Source organism: Chelon labrosus, assembly GCF_963514085.1.
Source record: "Chelon labrosus genome assembly, chromosome: 17".
Taxonomy (NCBI): Eukaryota; Metazoa; Chordata; class Actinopteri; order Mugiliformes; family Mugilidae; genus Chelon; species Chelon labrosus.
Genome location: NC_140350.1, coordinates 14,229,866 through 14,253,041, shown reverse-complemented (window position 1 = coordinate 14,253,041; position 23,176 = coordinate 14,229,866). Strand labels below are relative to the sequence as shown.

General features: G+C 46.0%; 1 protein-coding gene across 5 annotated transcripts in view; it reads right to left on the bottom strand.

The window, feature by feature from the left end:
- Positions 1–636: 636 nt before the first annotated feature.
- The window catches only part of fryb (furry homolog b), a 40,411-nt gene continuing 17,871 nt past the window's right edge, over positions 637–23,176 (bottom strand). The window contains exons 12-65 of one of the 5 annotated variants that reach the window (XM_084565397.1): positions 22,847–22,950; positions 22,524–22,632; positions 22,045–22,131; positions 21,503–21,674; positions 21,288–21,420; positions 20,979–21,086; positions 20,727–20,853; positions 20,489–20,602; positions 20,184–20,348; positions 19,833–19,919; positions 19,478–19,737; positions 19,180–19,369; positions 18,769–18,893; positions 17,921–17,978; positions 17,580–17,671; positions 17,234–17,406; positions 16,932–17,092; positions 16,726–16,836; positions 16,432–16,586; positions 16,074–16,173; positions 15,809–15,980; positions 15,263–15,513; positions 15,028–15,174; positions 14,777–14,945; positions 14,544–14,634; positions 14,226–14,299; positions 13,198–13,348; positions 12,600–12,703; positions 11,705–11,796; positions 11,447–11,540; positions 11,133–11,352; positions 10,821–10,942; positions 10,527–10,714; positions 10,335–10,429; positions 9,908–10,106; positions 9,597–9,818; positions 9,238–9,436; positions 9,046–9,143; positions 8,749–8,919; positions 8,443–8,583; positions 8,166–8,351; positions 7,894–8,058; positions 7,698–7,772; positions 7,398–7,568; positions 6,612–6,806; positions 6,329–6,466; positions 6,015–6,229; positions 5,615–5,819; positions 5,368–5,517; positions 5,179–5,277; positions 4,988–5,071; positions 4,332–4,442; positions 3,986–4,221; positions 637–3,796 (exon numbers count right to left, since the gene is read on the bottom strand). In XM_084565397.1, coding sequence (XP_084421523.1) covers positions 3,538–3,796; positions 3,986–4,221; positions 4,332–4,442; positions 4,988–5,071; positions 5,179–5,277; positions 5,368–5,517; positions 5,615–5,819; positions 6,015–6,229; positions 6,329–6,466; positions 6,612–6,806; positions 7,398–7,568; positions 7,698–7,772; positions 7,894–8,058; positions 8,166–8,351; positions 8,443–8,583; positions 8,749–8,919; positions 9,046–9,143; positions 9,238–9,436; positions 9,597–9,818; positions 9,908–10,106; positions 10,335–10,429; positions 10,527–10,714; positions 10,821–10,942; positions 11,133–11,352; positions 11,447–11,540; positions 11,705–11,796; positions 12,600–12,703; positions 13,198–13,348; positions 14,226–14,299; positions 14,544–14,634; positions 14,777–14,945; positions 15,028–15,174; positions 15,263–15,513; positions 15,809–15,980; positions 16,074–16,173; positions 16,432–16,586; positions 16,726–16,836; positions 16,932–17,092; positions 17,234–17,406; positions 17,580–17,671; positions 17,921–17,978; positions 18,769–18,893; positions 19,180–19,369; positions 19,478–19,737; positions 19,833–19,919; positions 20,184–20,348; positions 20,489–20,602; positions 20,727–20,853; positions 20,979–21,086; positions 21,288–21,420; positions 21,503–21,674; positions 22,045–22,131; positions 22,524–22,632; positions 22,847–22,950 — 7,920 coding nt within the window. In that variant the 3' untranslated portion in view covers positions 637–3,537. Of the gene's footprint in view, positions 3,797–3,985; positions 4,222–4,331; positions 4,443–4,987; positions 5,072–5,178; positions 5,278–5,367; positions 5,518–5,614; positions 5,820–6,014; positions 6,230–6,328; positions 6,467–6,550; positions 7,198–7,248; positions 7,569–7,697; positions 7,773–7,893; positions 8,059–8,165; positions 8,352–8,442; positions 8,584–8,748; positions 8,920–9,045; positions 9,144–9,237; positions 9,437–9,596; positions 9,819–9,907; positions 10,107–10,334; positions 10,430–10,526; positions 10,715–10,820; positions 10,973–11,132; positions 11,353–11,446; positions 11,541–11,704; positions 11,797–12,599; positions 12,704–13,197; positions 13,349–14,225; positions 14,300–14,543; positions 14,692–14,776; positions 14,946–15,027; positions 15,175–15,262; positions 15,514–15,808; positions 15,981–16,073; positions 16,174–16,431; positions 16,587–16,725; positions 16,837–16,931; positions 17,093–17,233; positions 17,407–17,579; positions 17,672–17,920; positions 17,979–18,768; positions 18,894–19,179; positions 19,370–19,477; positions 19,738–19,832; positions 19,920–20,183; positions 20,349–20,488; positions 20,603–20,726; positions 20,854–20,978; positions 21,087–21,287; positions 21,421–21,502; positions 21,675–22,044; positions 22,132–22,523; positions 22,633–22,846; positions 22,951–23,176 lie in introns of those variants that run through there. The other 4 variants (XR_014699563.1, XM_084565394.1, XM_084565395.1 and 1 more) reach the window with 4 other exon arrangements.

The window sequence follows — 23,176 nt, the reverse complement described above, 5'->3', positions numbered from 1 at the left end:
CTCACGCTGCAAGTAATACTACCTATACAAGTAATACTTTTCTTATACTTAAAACAACAGTAGAACTCAGGGCTATAGTGAAAGTAAGAGCATTTCCACACGTACAATGTGAAGGGAACTCCAGGGATTGGGACTGAACGGCTGTGTAGCCTTAAGAAAACCACTAATCAGTGACGCTAACTGGGGGGAAAAAAGGCTTCAGTTTGCTAGGGAGCATAAAGATTAGACTCTGGAGCAATAGAAGAAGGTCATGTGGTCTGATGAGTCCAGATTTACCCTGTTCCAGAGTGATGGGGGCATCAGGGTAAGAAGAGAGGCAGATGAAGTGATGCACCCATCATGTCTAGTGCCTACTGTACAAGCCTGTGGGGGCAGTGCTATGATCTGGGGTTGCTGCAGTTGCTCAGGTCTAGGTTCAGCAACACTATGTGACCAAAGAATAAGGTCAGCTGACTACCTGAATATACTGAATGACCAGGTTATTCCATCAATGGAATTTTTCTTCCCTGATGTTCACGGACATATTCCAAGATGACAATGTCAGGACTCATGGGGCTCAAATTGTGAAAGAGTGGTTCAGAGAGCATGAGACATCATTTTCTAGGCCTTAACCCCATTGGAAATCTTTGGGATTTGCTAGAGAAGGCTTTGCTCAGTTAAATCAAGCATCTGTGGGATGTGCTCGACAAACATGTCTGATTCATGAGGGCCTAACCTTGCAACTTGCAGGAGTTAAGGGATCTGCTGCTAACATCTGGGTGCCAGATACCACAGCACACCTTCAGAGGTCTAGTGGAGTTATTGCCTCGACAGGTCTGGGCTGTTTTGGCAGAAAAAGCGGCCCAACATTATACCAGGCAGGTGATTATAATGTTGAGGCTGATATATTTACACATGTAGTAAAAAGAAAGAACTGAGATGTGAAATAGACAAGAAGTAATTTTGATATGTCTTTACTTTGACACCAACTTGTACAGAGCATCAACTCAAAACAACTTCACAAAGGCTGTAAAAGTATTTACAAGGTGGAAAAAAAAACAAAAAAAACTACGTTCTTCATCTAAAAAGCTTTAAAAATGTGCAACTTCTTGTTTGGCATGCAAACACACGTTCTCCCACACACAAGAAAAAAAAAAAACAAAAAAAAAACAGCACACCCGCGTGAGCTTGAAGCTCCCTTTTGCACCTCATACAAACGTATCTTTCAGATAAAATATGACTTTGTTAATAAATATTTCAAACACCCCATACGGTACACAGAGGACGCATGCATGGCAGTTTGATTCGAGAGAGCAAACATCGATATAAAACCTAAGTCGAATGAGTGTTGATTCATAGCGGATATAAATAGGAAAAAAGACATTTGTACAGCAAAAAGGGGCGAGACGTGACCGCTGAGAGGCGAGCCGAGGGAGAGTCACGAAAAAGAGGGCCGACGACGGGGAAGTGTTCAGTAGTAGCACAGGTTTCGAACATCAACAATGAGCGCTGAATGTCAGCGTTTTCCCTTAACTACAAACCACACACAAACATATGCTACTATGGTTGTGTGACGATAACTATTATACAGACAAAAAGACAAAGTATCTCGTGTGCACATGCGCCGTCCTCTCTTGGCATGTGAACACGACGTGTGACAGTGCAGGACAGTGAGAATTCTAGTGTGCACACCCACTAATGACGCTACCACTAGCCACGGGAAGAGTGTACGGCACGGGTGATGGCGTGATTAGCCTACCAGTGTTTACAACAGCAGTCAGACAAAAAAGCTGGTTCACTGTTACGGAATATAATCAGGGCTAGAGCAGCATGATGAGTTACGCTTGGATAGTCCGCATCCGCTCCGTCAGTCAGTCAGTCTGAGGTCAGAGTTTTTTTTTTCCCGGGGAGTGCGAAGTGGACGCTCGTGTACAGTAGAAAGCATTCAACTGGGTCATGCATTGCACAGTTTCTCAGAACAGTAGACGCGGCGGGAGAGAAAAGTTACTCCAGCATTTGGCTTTTCCTTCTCAGCGAAAGTCACGGCCTTTTGTTTTTTTTTTTTCTTTCTCTCACAGTAACAAAACGAACAGTAACACAATCGCCCTCTCTGTAACATTATTTAAAAAACTAATACCAAAACTCCACTTAGTGCAATAGAGGAAACTCTTCCAGTGATGCTACGTAGTGTCACAAGGTACTTTCCTCTGCCGACATGATCCTCGCGGGGAGGCAGTGACAGTCAGTCGGGTTCGATCGTGTCTCGAGTTCCTCTGGGAGGCGAGCTCGAAATCCAAGCTGACGGCCTTCGCTGGTCCTCAGGTGCAGAACGGATTAGATGCTGAGTGATGAGCATCAAGCAGGGCGTACGCTAGGAGCACATCATTTTACAACGTGTAGCCGTGAAGCAGAGCTCGGATAGAATCTCATCAGGTCAGCTTTATCGGCAGGCAGCAATAGTAGTATCCAGTGGGTTCAGAGATGCATTCCACCGTGTGTGTGGGATGCGATTCCCTGTCCCTAAAGTGTAAAATCGTCGTGTTTCTCTGTCTTGTCGCTGACTCCTCTTCAGATACGAAGATCTAAAAGTTGTTCAGGAATAGATAGTTTCAGGCATTTGGATCGATAGAAGTTTTAGGTCCTCAGGTGCGGTAACATCAATGTCTCAAGTCTGGACGTCTGACGGTTCAGCATTCAGGAGCCCCCCTACTTTCAGCAGGGGCAGGGCAGCGTGCCCCACCTTCCCCAGGTAGCGCGATAAGGGCGCAGCAGCACCACCGAATGAGCAGCAACAACCCCAAGCTGCAGCTTCTCCTGGGCCGGTGGGGCAGGGGGGAGGAGGAGGAGGAGGGGGAGGAGGCGGGGGAGGGAGGAGAGATGAAGACGGAGCAGGGCCGTGGGTTAACACTGTGTCGCAGTCGGGGACTGAGGATGGGCTCGGGTGTTTGTACGGGGAGTGGGGGAAATGGGGAAGATGTGATCCTCGAGAAGAAATGGGTGGTTCGCTCGCGTAAGAGTGTGTGAGCAAGGTGGGCTCCGAGGCAACGGTCGGGAGCATGTTAGATGTAAGAGACGACACCGGGTGTTTGTTGCCGTGTGAATGCGACAGTGGCGAACTGTGAGATGAATGTCCTCTGAAAGGACAATAAAGGCTTGTGTTCTCATCGAGGTAACTCCTCCTTAGCGCTTTGTTGCGTGGCAGTGTAAAGTCTGGCGTGTTGGAGCAGCTGTGCGACGAGAACAGGTCTGGAGGTTTCGGGAATTCAAGCAAAGAGGTATCGGAGTTTAGGGTGGATGAGGAGAGCAGGTCCAGGTCGTGGCCTAAATATGGTTGTGGTTCTAGTGTTGGGCCGGGCGGTAAGCGGGCAACTGCCTGGAGCTGTGCAGCCGAGGCAGCAGACACACGGGAGGAGGCAGGGGCCAGGTGTGCGGGTGCGGGGCCTCCTCTGTGAGAGCAGGCAGCGGAGGATGAGGAGGGAGTTTTGGGAGGGTCAGTGGCTGCAGTGAAGCGGGAGGTAGAGGTGGGGAAGGAGGGGGAGGGGGGCTCCTCAGCTCCTGTCAGAGACTTGTCCCGGAGGCGCTGGAGTCGGGGAGGTAGGTTGTGACGACCCGGTAACCCTGGGCGCGGCGGATCATGTCGCGGATCTCCCCGTTGAGCTCCAGGAGCTTGGAGCAGATCAGGCTGAGGTCCTGCCGGGAGCCGACCAGGGCGATGGTGCCGGTCTGGCCCAGGGTCTGGTGACGGAAGTAGACGTTGAGCAGCGTCTGGACCTCGGTCTCAGAGCTGCCGCCGAACACTCCGGTGGGCCACTGCCTCCTGAAAAGAGTGTGAGATAGGTCATTTTGATTACGTGTATTGTTGCAATTTCATTTTAAAACATACTCCAATAATAGGGGGACACAAAAATACCCATATTTAACAATTTTAAACGTCAGCACTGAATGATGAGGACAACTGGCAACTATTGTGTACGGCAGCCATCTTGTAGACAGAATATCTACGCACCTGCACTCCTGGATGTAACGCACAGCTTTGGTGAACTCGTGGTTTTTAAGGCACTCCAGTATGGCCTGCACAGCGGCCTCAGAGCTGGGGAAGCTGGGCACAACCATGGCGGCCACCTGGGTGGCGTGCGCGTGAGTGTGGGCCAAGTGTTTGTGCTCCAGGTCGCTGGCCACAGCCGCCTCCGCCGCCTGCAGGCTGGTCTTCAGATCAGTGAGCTCTCGGGACATGTTCAGCAGCTAAGAGGTGGGAGGGCAACAGATACAAACAGTGTTTTAGCTTCATGGGAACCTATATAATTAGACTAAATAATCAAGGAAATAATTTTTATACGTTCGACTTGGCTCACCTCAGGCACAGAACTGATGGCGTGAACTTGACCAATGAGCGAGCAGTAGGACTGGAACAGTAGGAGGAGCTGGAAGTGCAGCTTGTAGAGCCTCTGACAAAGCTCCAGTTGCTAGAAGACGTTAACGAAGCAAACAAGGTCAGATTAACCGGCAGCGGTGAACACACACACTAACACAGTTTTGTTGTAGTCTCCACACACACACACAGATACACAGATACACACACATGCAAAGGACTACAAACACACTCTACGAGCTGATTGTCTCGTGTAAATTGAGCTATTTAAGAGCCACCTACAGCAGTGAAGTGAAGAAACTTGAGAACTTACTGCAAGAGATTCCATTTGCTAGACAGCGAGAGAGCATGTTAGGGCATCAGAGTGAGGTGAGAGGAAGACAAAGCGTCAATCAGACACATGCATAGCACCGTATAAACCGTCACTATTCACGGTCAGGCAACCAGGTATTAGGCAACAGTGTAAAAATCAGCATCTTTGAGTTTTACTTCTAAGTGTCTAGGAGAGAAAGCAGGAGGGTGAAACAGAAAACACACCTCAGACATGCAAAGAAAGCAAACAGTGTAGTCTCAGAGACACAAAGAGAGACAATTCTACACTTTTTTAAGTTTTGATAAACGACTAAATAAAAAAATTACCTTCTCCTCTGAGTCTCCAGGTTGGCACGTAACCACGCTGTCACCAGGACACCTGGGAAATGTGTCCTTACAGTTTCTCAGCCACTGAAGGAAAAAATGTAGAGTTGGGAAGAAGAAGAAGAAGTGAGGAATATTTTGTTAGTCACATATTTGCATGGAAACAAATAAACAGAAGAAATGTGCAGACTCACCGATACAGCCGCCTCCTCTCTGGTACTGTAGGTATCAAGATACTCCTGCAGCTCCAGCGCACTGAACTTCATCTTTTCCAGGAGACCGTAGGACATGATCTGGAAACAAAAAAAGAAAGGTGAATAATTAGATCGGTATTCTACTCTTAGAAAGCTACCATGATCTGGTTATTCTTAAGCAGTGCCCACCGTGTCAGCATCAATATAGATAGTAGGACAGTCTGAGCATGTTGTCAACATCTGTGAGGACCTGAGAAACTTTGATCCAATGCCCCTCAATCCCTCACCGAGGTAGGTGGCAACATCCGTTGTCAAGGTGCAGAATTTTCCCTGAATGTTCTGGGGGAAAAAAAGGACACATAAGGATTTAATCCACTTAAATGTATACAGAAATCTTCAGTGTGTAAGTTTTAAATTTAAATTTAATTTGATTAACCTTAAAGAGAGATGAGAAGACTTGAAAAGTGTAGACGGCGCAAGACCCGTCTGAGTCCGTCACAAGCTGGTTGATGTGACAACGCCACGCCTCCTCAGCGTCGTCACACACTGTGGGCTGGAACGCTGCCAGGATGGCGGAAAAAAAGGGAGAGGGGGGAGGAGGAAACCCAAGGTCTTCCAAATCATCTACATCATCCCGTAAGCTGTCACGATGGATATGGAAAAAAATAAATAAAATAAATAAATCAGGAAGTATTTAAAAGACGGAGAGGAATAATGTGCTTCTGTGCCCTTTTATATCTGGTATTTGAAAAAAATATGATAGCAGTTTAATAAGTAAAGAGAAACTGCCTGGAATAAAAGCTAAAGTGACGCGTTTTTACGTCTGTCACATTCACCTGGGCAGACAGTTGGGGTCTAGAAAGTCCAGCGGAGGTTGGCAGTAGTCTGCGTTGAGGCCGCGGTCCAGATTGACCAGCTGATCCATCGGTTGCCCTGGCAACTCCAGAGTGAAGCTCTCGCCGCAGTCTGAGCCGTGAGGGAGCTCGTTGGCGCTCAGTGACAGCTCATCGTCCTGGGCCTGCGTGTCCTCGTCCTCACCACACACTCTAACCTGAGGAAACATTATTTTTTTCCAGATGATGATGATAAATGTATCTACGCCGACACGTGACCACATCTGTATATAAATGTGTATTTTTTTTCCCCTCACATTAAGGCCGATGTGATCATCGTGGAGCGCTCCCTGGCCTGGAGTGGTGGCAGTGAGGGAGACAGGGTCGGCAGATGTGTCGTAAGATGTAGACAGAGAGTCGGTGTGATTGGTTTCCTCCGATGGAGAAGGGTTAGTCTGGAACAGGAAGAGGAAACAGATATCTACTGGTTTGATTGACTGACATATTTAAACTGGGTCACTGCAATAACATTCAATTACGTTTTTTTCAGGCTTCAGTGGATGTTAATGTTGTATTGATCCAACTGTTAAGGCTACGCACGAGCTGTGAGTGTGAGAGGCTCTGGCTAGTTGACGACTCCTCTTCCTCCGAGGACTCGTCCGAGTCGTGAGGGTCCTCGTGACCCAAGCTGGGGGTGCTGCCCGAGTGCTGGCTCTCCTCCAACAGGTCTCCCAGCTCGGTGCTATCCAGAGACCGTCGACGCACACCCCAGTTAAAGTTATCGACAGTCTCGCCCTAGATAAAACACACACACACACATGCACATTGGAAGACGAGGGCAGAGGCGACGGTCGCAGTCGATTTCACTGCGGTGGGAATTTTCATGTTAACAAGTAAGAGCTGCTTTAGTTACAAGCAAAAAAAAAGCAGAATGAACTGTTATTCATGGCATGGCTGCTTGCATCTGATATGATAATCTTTATCCCACAGACTATACCACTTCTCTTTATTATGACAAATAGCAGTATTGTCAGAAATGTTCTGCAACCAAGCTGTGAGAGCAAAATGAAGCACAATCGCTGTTTTGTTTTTTGTTTTTCAGTGAGAAACAAAAGAGCCAGCAACACCACAGCGCTGATCAAAGCTCATGTTAAGTGCTCAGTGTGAGAGACCTTACCTGGAGCTCCTAGGCAGCGCAGGGGAGAGAGAGAGACACAGAGTTAGACGGAGAGAGGGACGAGGGGGGACAGAGATATATACATTTCAATCGTAACGGGCGAATAAGATGATACAATAAAGATAAAGTGGTGGAAAGAGACAGACGCTTCCAATATACACACGGTAAATCAGATCAAAGGATGAAGCACAGTGCCATATGAATCTCACCTCTCCGTCTTCCAGCTCCACGTCCAGGAAGTCAAAGTCTCGGAAAACCCTGAACTGCTGCTCGCTGGCGGTGTCGTCCAGCGTGTCCTCTCTGGTGCCCCCCTCCTCGGACGACACGCCGCTCTCCCGCACCTCCATCATGTCCAAGTCGCCACAGGATGAGAAGATCACCTGAGGAGAAAAAAAATGGTATTTACACTCATCTTAGACAAGAGAACCAAAATAAAACGTCCATCGATTGTGCATATCATACAGATTTTTGATGACTGTAAAGGTTTATTATTGCGACAGATAGCTTACTGATGGGTTCTTTGTGAGTCCAACTTCTTGTCCGCAAAGAGACAAGACGTTCACCAGCTTCTCTCTGGTTCTTTTCTGTTTGTAGAAGAAAATAAACGTGTGTTACAACACTAAGACTAACTGAAATCCCCAAAAACATATAGAACAAAAGCTACATCTAGAAATACACATAAACTGTTAAAATGATTAATGTTACCTGAGATGACTGTGGTCGCCTCCAGCTGACAGGTACCAGTATGGTGTTGGAATTGGATCCAGAGGAGGTGGAGGAAGTGCTGCGGGTTACAGCCATGGCTCTGGCCTTCCCCTCTCTGCCCCCGGACCCCTGGAGCTCGTCAAACCGACGCCCGATCACTGGTGTCTGTGTTTAGAAACGCGGAGCGACATGCATTTACGACATCCTCCTTTATGGCTAAAAAAAAAAGCTTTCTACTGTAAATAAAAGCTTAAAAATAGTTCCTAACTCACCTCAGAGATATCAAAAGTGAAGTCGAGTGTTTTCCCGGGCAGAGCTTTGGCCGAACCGTCCCACACTCTGCTGACCTCTAGATTGGAAAGATCGCCCTGTGAGTGCCCGTAGACCGGATGGACGAGGCTGGCAGAGCGGGACACGACCAGCTTCAAGATGTTCAAAGCATCCTTCCAGTGTACTGTCTGTAAAATGACACGGAATAAAACAGGAAGTGACATAGGAGACTTTTCACACAGAAACACAACAGAATAGCAGTGGACTGAGGACACCTACCTGGACAAACTTCTCAATGGTCTTCAAGACATCCGCGTTGAACTGTTTGACTTGTACAGCAGTCAGGTCCATGTGGCTGAGCAGACAGTAGATGATCTGGAGGAGAGACTGCTGCATGCTGGGAAGGCCTTTGTCCAGCAGCTGAGAGACAGAGAGGGACATTCATTAAGCGACACGCCCTGACTAATTGTTTGGCTCCACAATTTATTAACTTTCTTAGAAACTAAACTTTTTACTCAAATGTGGGGCGCATATCTGTAACCGCCCTGGGAGAAATGAAGCATATTTATATTTATCAGCACTCACCTCAGCCATGTAGGTGACCATGTTGAGTGTGATGTCAGAGAAAGCCTCATGAAGGTAGCGGCACACCACACTGACCCAGGAGAAAGGGTCCCGAGTGTAGGAACGTGTCTTATAGAGAGTCATCACATGTGCCAAGTGGGACAGCTTAGTGTTCTTCTCCACCAAACACACCTGAGACAGGGAAAGACAAAGCATTAGGATCCTAAACTGTTAAAAAGTGCATCTTAGGCTTAAAGTGAAAGGGAACTATAGTAAATCAGACTGAGCCTTATTTAATAATTCATTGTATGATAGTACCTGTGCAATCCTCTCAGCACTCTCCTTACAAAACTGATTTGGGTGGCCAAAGTGCTGCACCAGGTGAGGCAGCAGACACAGCACATTGAGAGGGAAGCCTGTGCAGGAAGAGTTTGATCTTCAGCTCAGCGGCTCACAAGGATCAAAAGGTTACAAAAAAAGATAAAACTGACTTTGACCCTCAGTGCCTACCTATAGACTGTGAGCTGTCAACAACAGGCACACGGGAGACTGGTGTGAGTTGGCAGAAGAGCTGTAAGGTGAGGTCAGAAGTGGCCTGGGAGGTAAAACCCTTCAACAAAAGCTGCTGAATCCCAGAGAAGCCGCTCCACCTCAGCTGAGCCTGCAGCTTCTCCAGGCGCTCGCGGTTCTCCGCTCTGTCTAAGGGAACCTGGAAAACAAGAGTTTAACATTTAGAATTTTAAAATATCAACAGCGCAAGGCTTCTGTGTCAGTTTACATTCTTCTGCTTCTAGTGTTTTATCTACCGCAAATCATTTCTACGATTACGTAACTTTCCCTCCAAGATCAGCAAGTTTCATCTTATCTACCTTCGACAGCAGCTTGTGAACGAGGCGAAGCGACATCTGATACTCGAACTCGAAGTCCGACTCCATGAGCGACACCGCCACCCAGAAGACCGTGGCCAGTATGGACGAGGGATGGGAAACGTGTGCGGGGTCTGACAGAACGCTGGGATCGATGCGATTGGTTGACGACGTGCACGACCCCGGCGTCCTCCCTGTCCGGGCGAGGCCGTGGCTGTTGCAGGCCTGTAGATTGAAGACGAACACCGGATTAGTTAGACGTAATACCCGTAACAATGTCTTAAATCGTAAAGACAATAACAATCCTTTCTTGCCTGTATGCGATCCAGAGTGGCACTTCGAGGAGGGTCACTTGACTGGTAGCCACACTCGCCAAACTTCTTGGGGACGGAGTAAGAGCGCTGGTGGCGCTGCGACGACAGACCAACAAATCCTGGACCAGGGAAGTTCAGCTGACCTGTGCTCTTTCTGTTCATCAGTTTGTCACTAGTCACAAAGTCTGGTGAGGACGTCCTAGGAGTCAAACACAGTAAAATTAAAACATACGCGCATATGCTCAGTCATCTATGTAGATATACCTGAACATGGTTAAAAGGGTCAAATATGATGTTCTTGTATGACATTCACAAAAATCTTAATCAATCATTATCACAAATACATTTCTGAGTAGAAAAAAATAGAGATTGGACACTTTCTCTGCTATTTTTTTGCCGTCTTACTCCTACAGATTGAGAGGTCTACCTGGTAAGAGCCGCCATGAGGTCGCTGTTTTTCAGACACTCTGCCAGATTCACCACCACTGACTCCAGCGTCAGCAACACCTCCATCACATAGCCCTGAAACAGATGTGTTGATAAAATCTCTTGCCAAATAAAAAGGGTCTAAAGTCATATTTCTCTAACCAACCCCATCATCTTTAGCTCTCCGTCTCACCTGCACCTCGTCTCCATGTTCTCCCACCACCTCAACGAGGCGTGAGACCAGGTCGGACACGGCGTGGTTGTTGATTGGCTGTTTGAGGGCTCTGAAGATCTGGAAAGAGCGCCCAGCATAGTGACGCGAGGAGCTGCACAGAGCCGTCTGCAAGGCCACATCGCTCAGCTGCTGCTCCAGGTGGAAGTCTGAATAGACACAAAGACGGAGATTAAGTGTTATTGATTTCAATGAGTGACAGTGCAGTGAGCTCTGAATTCTGTTATTCGGAGACCTTAATATGATGTTTCTCACCTGATTTGGACTCCTTGAAGACAGAGACGACGTGCCGTAGGAAGTTGGAGAGCTGCTCCGTGCTCTTGGAGTTGGGGTTCTTTGGCGTGATGTCTTCATGCACCCACAGCGGCCCAAACGCTCTGAGCAACGACAAAACAGTACTCCAGGCACTGTATACCCACCACCAGTAACACCACATACAAGTTACACAAGCACTTAAGACACGTGCACAGTGCACACAGCGTGCACTCGAGTGAAAATTTCACACCCATACGCTTCACAAACATACTCCCCTCCAGAATTGCGCTGATTCACTGGAGTTGTGTTTACCTGGTGGAGAGGAACTCGATGAGTTTGTTTGTCTTCTCGTCCGTCTCGTTGGGTGTATCTTCGAGATCCTCCAGGTCATCGGGTGTGACGAGGGGCAAGTTTCCAACACTGCCTGCAGTGCTGCCGCCGCCAAGACTAGCGGAGGACGAGTTGGAGGTGGAGCTGAGTCCGGAGTCCACCACGGGAGACGCCTGCCACTCTCGCAAAAAATCAGGAGCATCTAAGGGAACATGATAACAGAGTATACAGAAGACCTGTTCATTATATTGTTACGTAACGCACAGCTTCAGAAGAGTATTTCTATTTATACTTACGGGACTGCTGGTACTCCGTGTGGTAGCTGGACTTAATGGTGAGGGTCTTGTTGTCACTAATCTCTCTTGTGAGCATCAGAACTGAGGCTATTACCTGGAAACACAAAAATGGAGGGAGGGGCTAGTGAAATGAGGCAGAAGTCCTCAATTCTTCATAGTCAAGAGATAAACAAATTATCCTTTTCCTCCTTCTTTGTTCAGTGCAATGCTGAGGCTAAACTGGTGTATAATAAAAGGTATTTGGATCCCATACTGCACCTGGAAGTTGTTGTTGCACGAGAGAGCAATGAGGAGGTGGAGAAGGAGTCGTTTGCTGTGTTCGTAGACCTCTGGCCTGTAGTGGTCCAGACCTGACAAATTAAATAAAAATCCAGTAAGACAACAAGAGGAGTAGGATTCTGCGCAAAAAGCAGAGCACAAACAATGACAAAGAAAAAAATAAATAAATAAACCTCGCCTAATTCAATGCCTTCTCTGATGCCGTGGCCGTGCCCAGAAACTACCCGCTTGTGCAAGGTCTGTTGTGCATCACTGGTTGCTATGGCAACACCCAACCGCGGCGCTTGTGCTATCTCTCCATCACGATACGACGTTAATTCTTAGACAACAGTAACAACGGTTGGATCATAATAAGCAGCCTGAGGGTTAATGTGCTGAATGCGCAGAGAACATACGGTAATAATAATATACGTCTGCACAGATGAAAGGGCTGGTAGGCGTCGGCGCGTTTGGGAATGTATCAGCGGAGAGACGAGAGAACGGTGTGTCCTGAAATGCACGTCTGCGCGGGATGGAGATAAAACATGCTGTCACGGTATCAGCGCACTGGACGTCACAGAAAATACCTGAACACCTCAGGGTTATTTTTGTGTGTGTAAACACCCCCTGAAAGCTGATTTTCAATCTTATCTGTTTGGATCACGTTACGTAAAGTCAACCTCAAGTTCCATCATTTGGAGACAGAGACAGAGGAGTTTATGTGGTTGGCCATCCAGCTAATCCAGTTTTTAACTAAAGTAACTGTGCACATGGTGTTAGGGTGCGTTTCTTTTGTTTAAATTACACTCTTTAGATCATAAACACCCACCTGTACCAAGCGAGAAACTGACTAAATCTGAGGTAACCGTATGGGCGTGTGCTTTGTATGCCTTACCCAAGAAGAGGGCATGTAGGAGCAGGGGCAGGTGTAGAGCCCAGTCTTCTCTCACGCTGTGGTCCACCACCATTTCAGTCATAAAGATCACTGCAATGTTGCACCTGAGAACCGACACACGCACAAATCTCAGGAGAGCACAGTAAAATCAACAATATCTGATCTTTCAGTGCAGCCGCATGACATCAGTAAGTTTGACCTTTCCTGCTTTTCTGTCGCTGTTCTTTATTGGCTCTCAGTATGTGTGACTGTGAAGCGACAAACTCCAGATACACAAGCTGTATTTATCTGAACATATATCTCTGCTAATACATAACACAACTCCCCTGTGGTGTGTTGTACTATATATGCTGCTCATATCTCGTAAATTTTATTTGAGAATAGCCCAGGAACATAATGTGATAAATTCCCTCTAAATGCATTCTTTACATAGCAGAGACACTGACTGGGTTTCTTTCTACGCACGAGTTTATCAGACCATCTGTGAGCGGGTGTGTCGAAGTCTGCGAGAAGAGCGGTGTTTCTCTGCCGACTCTGCTCATGTGTTCGGCTTGTTTCGGAGTAAACCGTCTGCGCAGTGTGCGTTTGTTGTGTGTACCTGTGCAGTGGCCCTCTAGGCGTGATGGTTTCTGGGAGGTAGTCAACCAGAGGAGCCCAGCAGCCTCCGTTAACGGGCATGGGTAACGGCTGAGGACGGTTGGTCTCCAGGACGCTCAGTAGCCAACCGGCATAAGGCGGAAGGGGGTCCGCTACAAAAACACACGACCCAAGATTTTGTTTAAATACACACATGGACATCTGAAGTCTGTGAAGTGGTGAGAAACAGTTCATCAGTTGCAAACAAAAACAGCTAATTCTACTTTCTTTGGACAAGTAACAAAAACAATGCCAACACCACTGTAACTCACTAATTAACACCGCATATCTTGTTTATTTAATCTGCAATGTTACAAATTGACAAAACCTACAAACAGCAAGGGAGGTTATTTGCTGGAACCAGCTGCAAGGCAACAAGCAGAGACTGCAACATATTATTTTTACATCTTTTGGACGGATTAAACAAACGAGAGTGAGCGTCATTTAGCGATGCTGCAGGTGAATATTGTTCCAGCCAAGATAGCATTTTCCCAGTTTTTATGCTAAGCTAAGAAAGCTGGTCAGTGGCGTTAGTTTTACCGTGTTTATCTGGCAGCAAGAAAGCCAATGCACATATTATGAGGCAACTTTTTAAAGTGTTTAACCACGTAAAAAAATATTAGTTATCATGCTTTTGTTTAAAATACCTGTATTAAACACTTCCTTGGTTTTAAAAAAAATGGTTATAACTTTGCACAACATAGGTGCTTGAAGTTATTATATAGACAAAATGAGACATAAAATGTAAAACACAGGTTTCTGCTTGGCCACAGTGTAAAATTAAAGTATTATCTTATCTTATTTTATAGCTTAGAGGAGATAAGTGGCAATTAGCATTAAAGTCTAAGGCGAGAATGTTGAACATTTCAAACTGACTAAAAAAAATCTAAGTCCTGGAGGTCTTTTAAAAAAAAAAAACCCAGAGGCTGTGTGTGAGGTCACATCACACAGGTTTTTGCATTCATTCTCACGAGAACCAAGACAACTCACACTTCTCATCCTCGTAGGAGCCTCCTGAGCTGTTGCTGTAGCGAGACTCCAGTCTGTTGTGAGCCCTGGCCCTGCTGAAACGCACACACGACATTCAAAGTGAATTTCAGAGTTTCCAGATTTTTCGCAGTCCTACGACTGAAATGTCTGAAAGCTTTATGTAAATGCTGCTGTATAAATATATAAATATATATATCATGCTGACACGTCTGACATATGTCACAAGCCTCTTGGGAGACTGCTGACATTTCAAACACGGCCTCGATGTCACTTTTTTTTTCTCAAAGCCTTATGTATGACAAATGTGTTAATACTCACCGCTCTTCATTCTCTCTCACCAACTTGTTCTCATCTGTGTCTGGAAGGTTGTCTTGACCAGCCACAACAGTGTTACTGCTGGAGGTGGTGCCTGCACATATTCCACATTTCAGAGATTGGTTTTTAGAAATACTCCACAGTGAACCTTCTGTCATTTAAAAAAAAAAAACATAAATGTCAAGATCAGACTATCAATAGACATCAGGACTTATGACAGGAACTCATCCTCTCACCTGTCTGGGAGGTGGAGGCCTTGTTGCTAGCAGCGAAGCGATAGAAGGGAGGGTTGTCACAGTGCAAAACTACAGGGTTGACTGGGTCTGTTTGCTGCAGCTCAAACAGGAGCTCCTCCATCGTCTGGATGGTGTTGTTGCGGCACAAGTAGATCACCACCTTCTTGATCTAAAACAGGTGCACATTAATTAGAGGTCACACTGATATCTCGTATAAAAATACATTTATTCTGTGCACGGACTTCACTTACATAAGGCAGCAGCGTGGTATCACTGCTGACTCCACACAGGCTGATAAGGAACTGCAGGGTGATCCTCAGGTTGTTGCTCCACCTCTCGTTGGACACCAGCGCATTCCAGGCGTTCTCAATCTCCGGCCCGGGAACTTCATCTCCATACTGATCCGACAAACAAATCCAGTTACGAATCAAGACATGTCTTTGGGAGGGAATGAGAAACTTCACCTAGGAGAACAAAACATGTCACCTTAGCGGTCATGAACATGAGGTTGTTGAGCACCAGCGAGGTGGCCTGCAGGGAGCCCCAGCCGTTTCCTCTCAAACTCGGGGACAGACCCTGCCCCTGACCGCGAGGTTCTTCCTCAGGCGTGCAGGGGCTCGAAGCAGGGGGTAGGAGCCCCGTGTCCACTAGCTCGATGTTACTGAGCCAGGGGAGCAGGTAGGACAGCATGATCTGCCTGCCGTTGGAATGGGTGGTCGGGAAACGTTGGCTCACCTCTGCGTCGGCAGAAAAAGTATTAAGGGGATTAAAGTTGCAAGTTAAGTGTCTCTGGAAGAAAAATGGATTCTTGGGAATTTTGAGTATGAAGGGTGAACTTCATTGACATGCAGTGTGTGCTGGTACAGTGTAGGGAGACTTAATAAAGTGCGGGTTAGTTTTATTTTTACCAATTGTGTCAGTAAGTTCTTGCTTTGGTCCCATTTGGTGCACTTTCTAGTGAAGCACTCCAGTATATTTTATTCTAGTCTTGCACTCAAAGCGCTTTGTGACATGAACCCATGAAGATTTTACCTGAGAATAGAGGCAGAGTGAGCTCCGGGTACATGCTGGCGAGCTGAATGGAGAGCTGAGACAGGTTGACGCTGTACAGGGGAGGCAGAGGGCCGTGTGTTCCATACAAAATATTACCAGGCTTCTGCTCCACCATCCGCTTAGAGTACGCACACAGCTTAGACTCCAGCACCTGCAGACATATTATATAACTTTTAATGTTTTTTCAACCTCTTTGTATGCAACTCATACATATTTAACAGTGCATACGCGTGTGTGTGCGTACCTGCATCAGCTGCATGGAGATTTCATAGATTTCCCTGCTGGTGTCTGAGGCCTTGAACAGTACCAGATTGAGCAAAGTCACCAGGTCACATGGGTAATTCCTGGCAAAAAAGAGAAACAGTTATTAGTTCCAGGTTACAGTCAGAACTAACACAGTAGATGTTAGAAAAACAAGTGGATGTTCATACTATATACGAATGATTCTGTGAATAACTCCCATCAGAGAGTAATCTCTAGATCTCTAGTCTTTCTAGATATGTTGTTTTAATAAGGAAGGTCAAAAGTTCTAGGAGCATGTGTCCTGAAGTGACAGAGATCATATCAGCGGGGAAGATTATAATCAATGCAAGATCCCGTACCTGTTACCGCAGACTGTGGCGATGGCTTTGAAGCAGCCGGACGCCAGCTGGTAGGATCCAGTGAAGCAGCGGTCCACGGCCCAGTTGAACAAGTTGATCTGGTCTGGGTTCAGTTCTAAAAGCAGAATGACCACCTCACACCCCAGACGGTGCACCTGATGGCACACATGCAAACATCATGAAGACATGTTAATCCACAGATACAAAAAAAAGATCTGTCCTGACTACACACTGTGCTTTCTATTATATATGAAGTTAGAAAGCACAGTAGCAACAAGTTAAAGATAGATATACCCGCAGGTCGTGACAGGCCAAGATGTTGTCAAGCCATTTGTATAGATATCCGTCAGTAGAGAGGCCCACGTTGTCGAAAACTGGGCCGCAACAAAGGACTGCTGACATGGCCTAGGAGGAGAAAAATAATCACATCAATGTTGCAGTAAAATATAAAATAACTCCTGCTGTGTAGTAAAGTTTGGGGACACGGTTGTGTTAGTTACCTTGAGAGCACAGTACTGGTAGCGAGTGATCTGGTGGTTGCGGTCACTGTAACGGTCGAGGGGAGTGAACATAACACTGAAGGGTCCGGCCCATTGGCTGAAGAGAATGAAGAGATGGTGCCTCAGGGACTGCTGAGGGAAGAGGAAGCGTCTGTGGTGGACTGTGCAGAAGAGAGACACAGAGGGTGAGAATCAGAAACAGACCTCTGTATCTATGAGCATTTTTACAGCATATTTAGCCTGTGGCTGTCAAACTCCGCTAAATCCACGCTACTACATCCACTGCAACTGAGAGGACTTACCAGGGACACATTGGATGAGATTGGCCACCATCCCGCTGAAATGGGCTCGGATGTCTTTCAGCACGTCCAGCTCTTTCTCATTCTCAGCCTCCAGGAGCATCCGGGTCAGGTCCACATACTCAAGGAACAAGGCTCCCAGCGCCAGGGAGTCCCGCTCCAGAGCCCCGTTGGTGCTGTAGAGAAAGAAATTGATAGAAATGTGACTTTGGTAATCAAAGGGAGGTTCAAGGTTACTGATGGAAGCGAATGAGAGAAGTGCATTTACGTTAATTAAAGACAATTTGCGTAAGTGCAACGACCAGAGATTACTCAGCAGATTACGTGTGTGTGTGTGTGTGTGTGTTACCTGTCACTGATAACTCCTGCATTAGCCAACAGTTCAAAGATCCTCAGGAGTTGCAGCCTGAGCAGATCTCTCCTCTCTCTACGCTTTTTGTTCTGAAAGCACAGACAGGTTTTCAGTTTACCGCATCTCCAAGCACAAAAAAAAAAAAATGCTTGTTAATATACAAAAGGAAAGGAAAGTCATGGAAAGAAACTTAACTATACATTAGAAGTCCATTTTCATAAATAATAAATGACTGACCAACGGAAAACGACTCTAATAGCTATGACAGCATGCAACTTTACTAATCTAATCTTGCTGCTTTCACTCTCTGCCTGAGTGTGTCTGAGTGTGTGTTTTACCTCAGGCCTACGTTCCAGGGCTTCCTTCATCAGTGGATGGAGCTCTTCGACGAGCTCCCTGCAAACACACAAATTAAGAGGAAGCAAAAATCAATCGATTCTCAACCTCCTCAATGAACTGCCGTGCTAGACTAATCAAATTAAAATCTGTCGTCACTGTGGAGAAGGAAGGAGGATGCTCGCGCTGAAGGGAATAGAAGTAGTCGGTGAGCGATATCCATCTGCTCCGACCTAAATGTCACATGCCCTAAAACCACTAATCCTCAAACACAGTAATGACAATTTGTCAGGGCAGACCTTAATCTCTTTAATAACAATGAGAGCTTGTTTTTTTCCAGAAAACATTCTGGGTTAAAAATAGATGATCTCCTTTAAAATGAAACACCTCCCGCTCACAATGGAACCTCTGTCCTCAGAAGAAATGTGATACATCTCTGTCCCTCTAAGAATTCTTCTCCTACATCAGTGACGCATTTTCCTTCTTCTTTGAATGTCACTAAGGCACGCAGACATTCCAAGTTATGATGACAATGTTCAGTGTTGAGGGAAAGTAATAGATGAGGGGAGCATAAAAGCCAATAAAGATGTCCTTCTTATGTAAGAGATAAGGTTCAATCTAGAACATCGCCCATTTTGTATTGTGATCTAAATCTACCCCGGCTTTGTGTGTTTATTCTCTGCTAATGGACACCAGAAAACTAACAGATGGGCAACCACAAACAACTGGTTCTCAAACACTCATCTCTTGCATTTTTGTCATAAATTACCGATGCAAGAACAATATTTTGCGCGGCAAGAAAGAGGCTTTAAATGTAGGTGTGCGTTTGTTCATGTTTCTGTTGATGTACCTGAAGACGAGAGCATTTGTGCATCCAAAGCCCAGCACCAGAGACTCCGTGATCTCCAGGCTCTCAGCCCTCATCAGCGGGACGAGCTGTTTTAAAAGCCAGGCCACAGAGGGAGTGCCTATCACCTGTTAAAGAAAAAGATCAACAACATTAACAAACTGATCTAAATCTGATGTGGTGATTAGTTAATAAGTCAACAAAAATAAAATGTAAGGCATCCTTTGGTTCCAGCCTCAACAACGTGAGGATTTGTTGCTTTTCTATTGTGAGAAAGATGACGTTTGAAGATGTTATCATGGGTCCTTGGAAATTGTGATGGGGCCTATTTTTTCTTGGCTATTTGTGCAATTCATTTGTTTTAAAATGTCGCATTTCGAGCCTTTGGTATCTTTCTTCAGTACAAACACTCACCTTGTTGTCGTAGGTGACGCTGCCGTCGGGTGTGGTGGCAGTGATCTCGGGTGTAGACGCTCTGAGGTGGCCGGGCGACATGATGCTCGGCTTGGCCACGCCGAGACACATGATGAGGTAATTGCGCCACAGTGAGATGTAGCTGTCGCTGGAGCCTGCCGTGCTGGTCTTCTTAGCGTTCACTGGACTGCTGCAGAAAGATAAACAGAAAAGCAGAAGAGTCATTCGGTCACATATTTTAAGGATCGGTTAAATTTAAAGTTTAAAAAAGACCAATAAAATAAATGTGTTCTCGTACTTGGGGTCGACCAGCGGCAGTAGCAGCTGCAGTCGCGTGAAAGCGTATGGCCAGGCGTATCCCAGAGCGGTAGGGCAGTGCTTGGGAAGGTGCTCCTGACGCAAGAAGATGTGCAGACAGAGCACCCATGGGTCCTTCATGCACTGGGCGAAGATCCAGACGTGGCTGGGGCTCTTCACGTCGTATGAACTGCTCACCAGCCGGGCCGTCCACTCCACCAGCCACTGGAGGTCCACGTGGTGGTTGAGTGGCAAGGTGGACTGAGGGAGAGGAAAGAAGAATTTTGATTATATTATTATTATATGAATCTGATATACTAATGTTACTGTTCAGCTCTTAATGCAAGAATACTTACTGAGTCAGAAACAGCCACGTGAACAAAGCTGTCCATTACAGCTGGGCTCAGCTGGTCCATGACCTCTATCATGGGTTTGTCATCGTCCTGAAGGGTGAGACATTTATAGAATCGGCTATTTTTGTAACAGCGTCACACAATGTGAAAGTATTCACAGGCTGCCTATGCTGCATCACTAATCACAGCTAGAGTCAGATGGCTCTCCGACCATCCTGCAGACATTTCCTCGTCTTCTCTCCCTCCTCAGGTTCTTAGAGGAATGTATTTATCATTGAACCGTGCATTAATCTATTAGCTGATAGAAGCTGTTGAGCTGTTCTCCTTCCATTCCAGTTTTCTGGAGTACTGTACCTCAGCATGTCCCAGCGCTGTGAAGAGGCAGCGTATTTCTCTCAACACTCCGACCGCCAGCTTCCTTGTGCTGATCTGACACGAGCAGAGGAGCAGCAGAGCCAGGCCTTCAACCGCATGGAGCACTGAGCAATGAGGGCTTCGCTCTGGCATTCTGGGGCTGGCCTGATGGACAAGGAAGACAAAGAGGGAGGAGGGTTAACAAATATTGTTTCTCCAGTAATTAAACGTATGAAACTGAAAAACACAAAGCATCAAAATGTCCTTTTAGCTCATCAGTGTGTGTTTAGCAGCAAAGTACCAACCTCAACTCCTCCTCGCATCTTCCCCTGTAGCTGCAGAGCTAGCCTCCACTGGGTGAGAAGCTGAAGAAGGAGCTTCACGGACGCGTCCTGCAGACCCTGATGGGTGTCTTGGACCTGGAGGAGGTTGGCAAGGGACAAGCTTTAAGAAACACTTTTGATGACTTTATATTTCTTGCTTTTGTCCATGCTCTTTGCAGGTAAGTGTAGATGAATGGTTTTCTGTCAGGTTCTGCTGTACCTCGCGTAAAAGGAAATGCGTGTAACCAAACAGGACGTCTTCCCTCCAGTCAGAGAAATCAAGTAAGAGGCTTTGAAGGGAGTTCTGGGAAATAAGACGAAGCTCGTCGTCCATGTGCACCGTAAGTCTAAAACACAAACAAAAATGACTTCAGTGAAATCGGCAGTAATGAAATCTTCATACAGGCTCCAACTCAGCTAATACGTATAAAGATTATAAGTGATAAATTAACAGGATGAACCTGAAACTCACCGTGACAGCAAGTCAATGAGCTCAGGTTTGGACATGCCGTCAGGAAGGATCCGAGGAATGGCAGCCACACACGTCCTGAACAGGTCAATTTTAGGCTTCCTCTCACCTCTGTTGACAATGGAGACATTAAGTTGTATATTTCTTAACTCAGAACACTTCTGTGTTATATTTGCAAAAGTTAGCAATGCGTCTGTATGTATCACACAGTGAAGTAGCGTTTTGGTTTTGCAAATTTATCACAGGGTAACCCTCCTTATTTAATAAAAGACTGAAAAATAAGCCGAGCTGCTGCACTTTCTATATACGTACGTGATCATGTCCTCTGGTTCTTTGTTGAGCATCTGGACGCTGGTGAGCATCATGCAACGACCCACCTCCTTGTCCAAGTGCCTCAGGATGTTGTCCAGAGCCTTACGCACCTGGGAGTAGTACAAGGACATGCCTGTGGAGAACAAACACAGATGATACATGGAGTTGGTGACGACACCGAAATCACAGCCACTTGAATGCAAGCGCACACAAACCTATTAGTTTGGCTTCTTCCTCTGTGAGCGTCTTGCTGAGATACGTTTTCTTCTTCTTTAGAGAGTTTCCAGAGGGCAGAGTAGCTCCTGTGTTGGGCATGGGAGGCTCTCCATCCTTTTGTTGGAGAGCATCCGCTATCACCAGGAAGGCCCGCAGACCTATGTTCATACGCTAGAAGACAAAAAGATAAAGAACAGCATCCTTACTACACACGCCAGTCAGTCTGTTTATTAGAAGCACAAGCAAATGTGTAGCAGGGTAATCGGAGAGGTGCGACTGATCCTACAGTGTTTGAATCATATTTCATCAGTATGACTTACAGCGCATGTTGTAATCTTATGATCCTTATGTCTCATTTACACATCAGACTTACGGTGCATCTCTTCACTACGGCTAAAAAGCTGAACATTTATTTTTCTGCAGAATTCTGTTCTTTATCTTCCTCACTCATCTTTATCTTCCTGTAACATGGCCAGGGGAGATACACTGTTGACCTGTGTGTGCGTTTGACTGAATGCCTGTGTCTCTGTGCTCTCTTTACCTCTGGGTTGAGACTGAAGGCTTTGGCAGGCTTCCCGACACTCAACAGGTCAAATATGATCTCCTTCATGGCGAAATCCAGTCTCTCCTGAAAAGAAGATAAACAGTGGTGTTTACAGCTTTTCCGCATTAATGCAGTGCGGGCCAGCAGATTATGTAAAGCATAATACATAATATATATAAAAAAAATACATGTAGGGTCTTATTTATCTGAAATACATCAGATTCATGAACACATACGCATCAGCAAATGACAAGAGCAACTAATACACCTGACGATATTAGAGTGCCGTTCAAAACCTCTAATCCAGCCATTATGAAATGTAATCAATTATATTAGTGGATTTCATTCCTCGTCATCCTGTACTTTGATTACGGTTCAGCTTTGTCAACACACCAAATGTTTCCATTTCTCTTGTTTCAAGGTTTCAGGTTCACAGGTTTCAAGCCTACATCTGAGTCGTCATGAGACATACCCACCTGAGCAATAAACTGGATGATCTTGACAAAAATATTGAGTGGCATGTCCCTGGGCACGACACTGCGGCTCCCTTTGGGGAACAGGGTCGAAGTGATGGACGTCAGACGGCTGAGGGGAGAAGAGATGTTGGTTAAATATAAAATGATTATTACATATTTTGGTTTTCATTTGTGTTTTAAGGCAAATTTTCGTACGTCAAAGAAGCAGCAAAGCTAAAGATATTTGGTTCTGTCGTAGCCTCATTTGTTCAATGACGTTCTGATGCTGAAAACCACCATCTTTCATATTGTTCACGAGGAATATAATAGCATGTGGTTATTACCTCTGTGTTCCAGTGTTGCTCTCACATTTTATTCGGATCATGTACACCCACAGCAGGCGGTAGAGCGATTCCAGAGCCACGCGTGCCATCTTGGGGTCTTTATTCTGCATTCAGACACACAGATTTAAAAAAAAAAAAAAAGTCTCCTCAAGTAGTATATTTCTCTAACACCTTACAAACGCATGATGATTTACTGTATCCAGAACATACACTGGATTCTCAACACCTACAGCATAAGCACTGACATTAACATTTTAAGGGTTTATGAGCCTCCCATCAATCACTAAGTTCCTAACTTGCACTGTTTCCCCTTGAGGCAATACATACTGA